The sequence below is a fragment of the Drosophila bipectinata genome, chromosome 2R, assembly GCF_030179905.1.
Source record: "Drosophila bipectinata strain 14024-0381.07 chromosome 2R, DbipHiC1v2, whole genome shotgun sequence".
Lineage (NCBI taxonomy): Eukaryota > Metazoa > Arthropoda > Insecta > Diptera > Drosophilidae > Drosophila > Drosophila bipectinata.
This window is the reverse complement of record NC_091737.1, coordinates 22925349-22928011: the sequence shown is the minus strand read 5'-3', so window position 1 is coordinate 22928011 and position 2663 is coordinate 22925349. Positions and strand designations below refer to the sequence as shown.

At 39.9% G+C, this 2663-nt stretch overlaps 1 protein-coding gene across 1 annotated transcript; it reads left to right on the top strand.

Annotated features, from left to right (window-relative positions):
• The first annotated feature begins 474 nt into the window (after nucleotides 1-474).
• On the top strand, nucleotides 475-2437 carry LOC108122970 (cytochrome P450 9b2-like). Its single transcript, XM_017237853.3, has 4 exons — nucleotides 475-811; nucleotides 871-1366; nucleotides 1426-2062; nucleotides 2126-2437. The coding sequence occupies exons 1-4, from the start codon at nucleotides 606-608 to the stop codon at nucleotides 2287-2289; spliced, it is 1503 nt and encodes a 500-aa protein (XP_017093342.2). The 5' UTR covers nucleotides 475-605; the 3' UTR covers nucleotides 2290-2437.
• Nucleotides 2438-2663: the final 226 nt, after the last annotated feature.

Below are 2663 nucleotides of genomic sequence, written 5' to 3'. Positions count from 1 at the left end.
TTTTGTATGCATGACAGCTTGGTAGCAAAAGGGTGAATAAACCCTGAATACCCATATGAGTAACACAGTAAAAGGCCGTTTAGGAAGTTCCAAAAATAAATACAGGCAAAGGATACTGCCACTAGTATATGTATGTATTTGTAGTTAAAATAATATTCTCAATATAAAAATATATATTCTCTAATAAAAGAAAAGAATAAGTTCTTTGTTGGATGGTGAAAAGTCGTATTATACTCTAAAGTCAATTATTATAGTGCGATAATTATCGTTCATATTTAATAATTCAAGACCTTATAAAAAACTACAATTCTTCCAAAGATTAAGCTTAAAAAGCTCTTAAACAAAGCTCTCACAGAGAAGCTTAGATCGTTTTACAAACTTATGAAATTAAAAGAGAGGAAAAAAGCTCAAGCAATTTGTGAAATTACAATCGAAAGCTAAAAAATCGAATCAAACAAACCTCACATGCTCTCAAGTTCTGAAGAGGTTACGACTGATAAACATATGGCCTATCCAGTATAAATTAGAGGGTCCTACGCTTAGCAAGCTCAGTTCTCAGTAAACTATCAACTTCAAAACTCAACAAACAACCACAACAAACAATCATGGCTGTCTTAGAAATAGGTTTGGCCCTTCTGGCCATTATCGTGCTCATCTACTGGTGGTCTATTGCCACATTCAAGACCTTCGAACAACGGAGCCTGCCCTTCGAGAAGCCATGTCCATTTTTTGGAAACACGAAACAATCGGCTCTCCAAAAAGTCTCCCACCAAAAGGAAATAACCGAGTTCTACTTGCGAACCCGTCACCAGTGAGTTAATTTTTATATTAAATTCAAAGCTTTTTTAATAAAATATATTCAAACCTCAGTAAGGTCGTTGGCTTCTATAATCTGCGCACCCCAATGATCCAAGTGAACGATCCCGAACTGATCAAGAAGATCTTGGTCAAGGATTTCGATTACTTCCCCAACCACCAGCTCTTCATAACCACCAACGAGCGTCTGCTGAACGACATGGTCAACACAATGAGGGACCAGCGTTGGAAGAAGATGAGGAACACCCTGACCCCAGTCTTCACAGCGGCCAAGATGCGGAGCATGTTTGTCCTAATGAACGATAGCTTCGGGGAGTGCGTCCAGCACTTGAGGACCCAGGGGCAATCCCAATCCGTGGAGGTGGACATGAAAGTTCTCTTCCAGAAGCTAACCAGCGATGTAATCGCCACAACGGCATTTGGGCTAAAGGTGAACTCTTTTGAAGATCCTACGAATGAGTTCTATCATGTGGGCTCCACGCTGATTTTCTCCAGCGGAATACAGTTCTTCAAGTTTACCCTGTCCGCCCTCATGCCTAAGCTGTTTACAGTAAGTACTTCCGGAACTATAGTTCCTTGACTTCATTATAACCTTCTATATTCTTGCAGTTCTTTAACATGGCGATTTTTGATGGCGCCAAAGTGGACTACTTCGTCCGCCTTGTGATAGATGCCATGAAGCAGCGCGAGAAACTTAACATAACTCGACCCGACATGATCCAATTGATGATGGAGGCCAAGAAGGAGTCGACTGTGAATTGGACCGATGACGAGATTGTTGCCCAGTGCTTCATATTTTTCTTTGCTGCCCTTGACAACAACACCAATCTGACCTGCATAATTGCCTACGAGTTGCTCCACAATCCCGACATTCAGCAGCGATTATACGAGGAGGTTCTGAACACGAAGGAATCTCTAAACGGCGGACCAGTTACCTACGATGACGTCCAGAAAATGACCTACATGGACATGGTGGTATCGGAAACACTACGGAAGTGGACACTTGCGCCCACTGTAGATCGGGTCTGTTCCAAGGACTACACTCTTACCGACGAGGACGGTACAAAGCTCTTTGATTTCAAGGCCGGTGATCGTGTCTCCATTCCCATAGCCGGCCTGCACGGAGATGATCGATACTTTCCGGAGCCCAGAAAGTTTGATCCCGAGCGGTTTAGCGAGGAACGAAAGGGTGATATAGTTCCCTTTACTTTTATACCTTTTGGTGCCGGACCTCGTAGCTGTATAGGTGAGTAATATATAGATAAGATTAGTTTTGTTGATCGATACTGACTATATAATGCTTTTGCAGCCAATCGATTTGCCCAAATGCAGGTAAAGGGCATGCTTTACCACTTATTGCTTAATTTTAAGATTGAGGCCTCTCCGAGGACTCTCAAGGACATGTGGGAGTCGGCACGTTTTAGTCTGACGCCCAAGTCTGGATTCTACATGCAATTGGTACCACGAAAGTAAACCAATTGGATTAACGAAAAGACTGGATTTGTGATCAAATAACCTATGAATGTTTGAATATTTAACGCAACTATGACCTGGAAATAATAGTATTCTAATGATGGATTTCAATATACATCACTTGCAAGTGAATTTGTCAGTACAAAATATCGTTTATAAAGTCACCTTAAAATGTATAATTAAATATTTTTTATTAAATTATTAAATTAAATATAAATAAATGTATGTATGTATATTGAAAGTTATATACGCAAAATGTGTTTATTATTATGAAGGATGGAAAATATATCGTAAGTATTGTTACTAGTCCTTTGGTTCTAATTTTTGACTGGAAAACGAATACTTACCAATTAATTTCAGTGTATTTTACTTTA

Coding starts and splice junctions, on each gene's coding strand:
- LOC108122970 (XM_017237853.3), top strand. CDS start 606: ATGGCTGTCTTAGAAATAGGTTTGGCCCTTCTGGCCATTATCGTGCTC. Junction 1,367..1,425: donor TCATGCCTAAGCTGTTTACA/GTAAGTACTTCC, acceptor ATATTCTTGCAG/TTCTTTAACATGGCGATTTT. Junction 2,063..2,125: donor CGGACCTCGTAGCTGTATAG/GTGAGTAATATA, acceptor ATGCTTTTGCAG/CCAATCGATTTGCCCAAATG.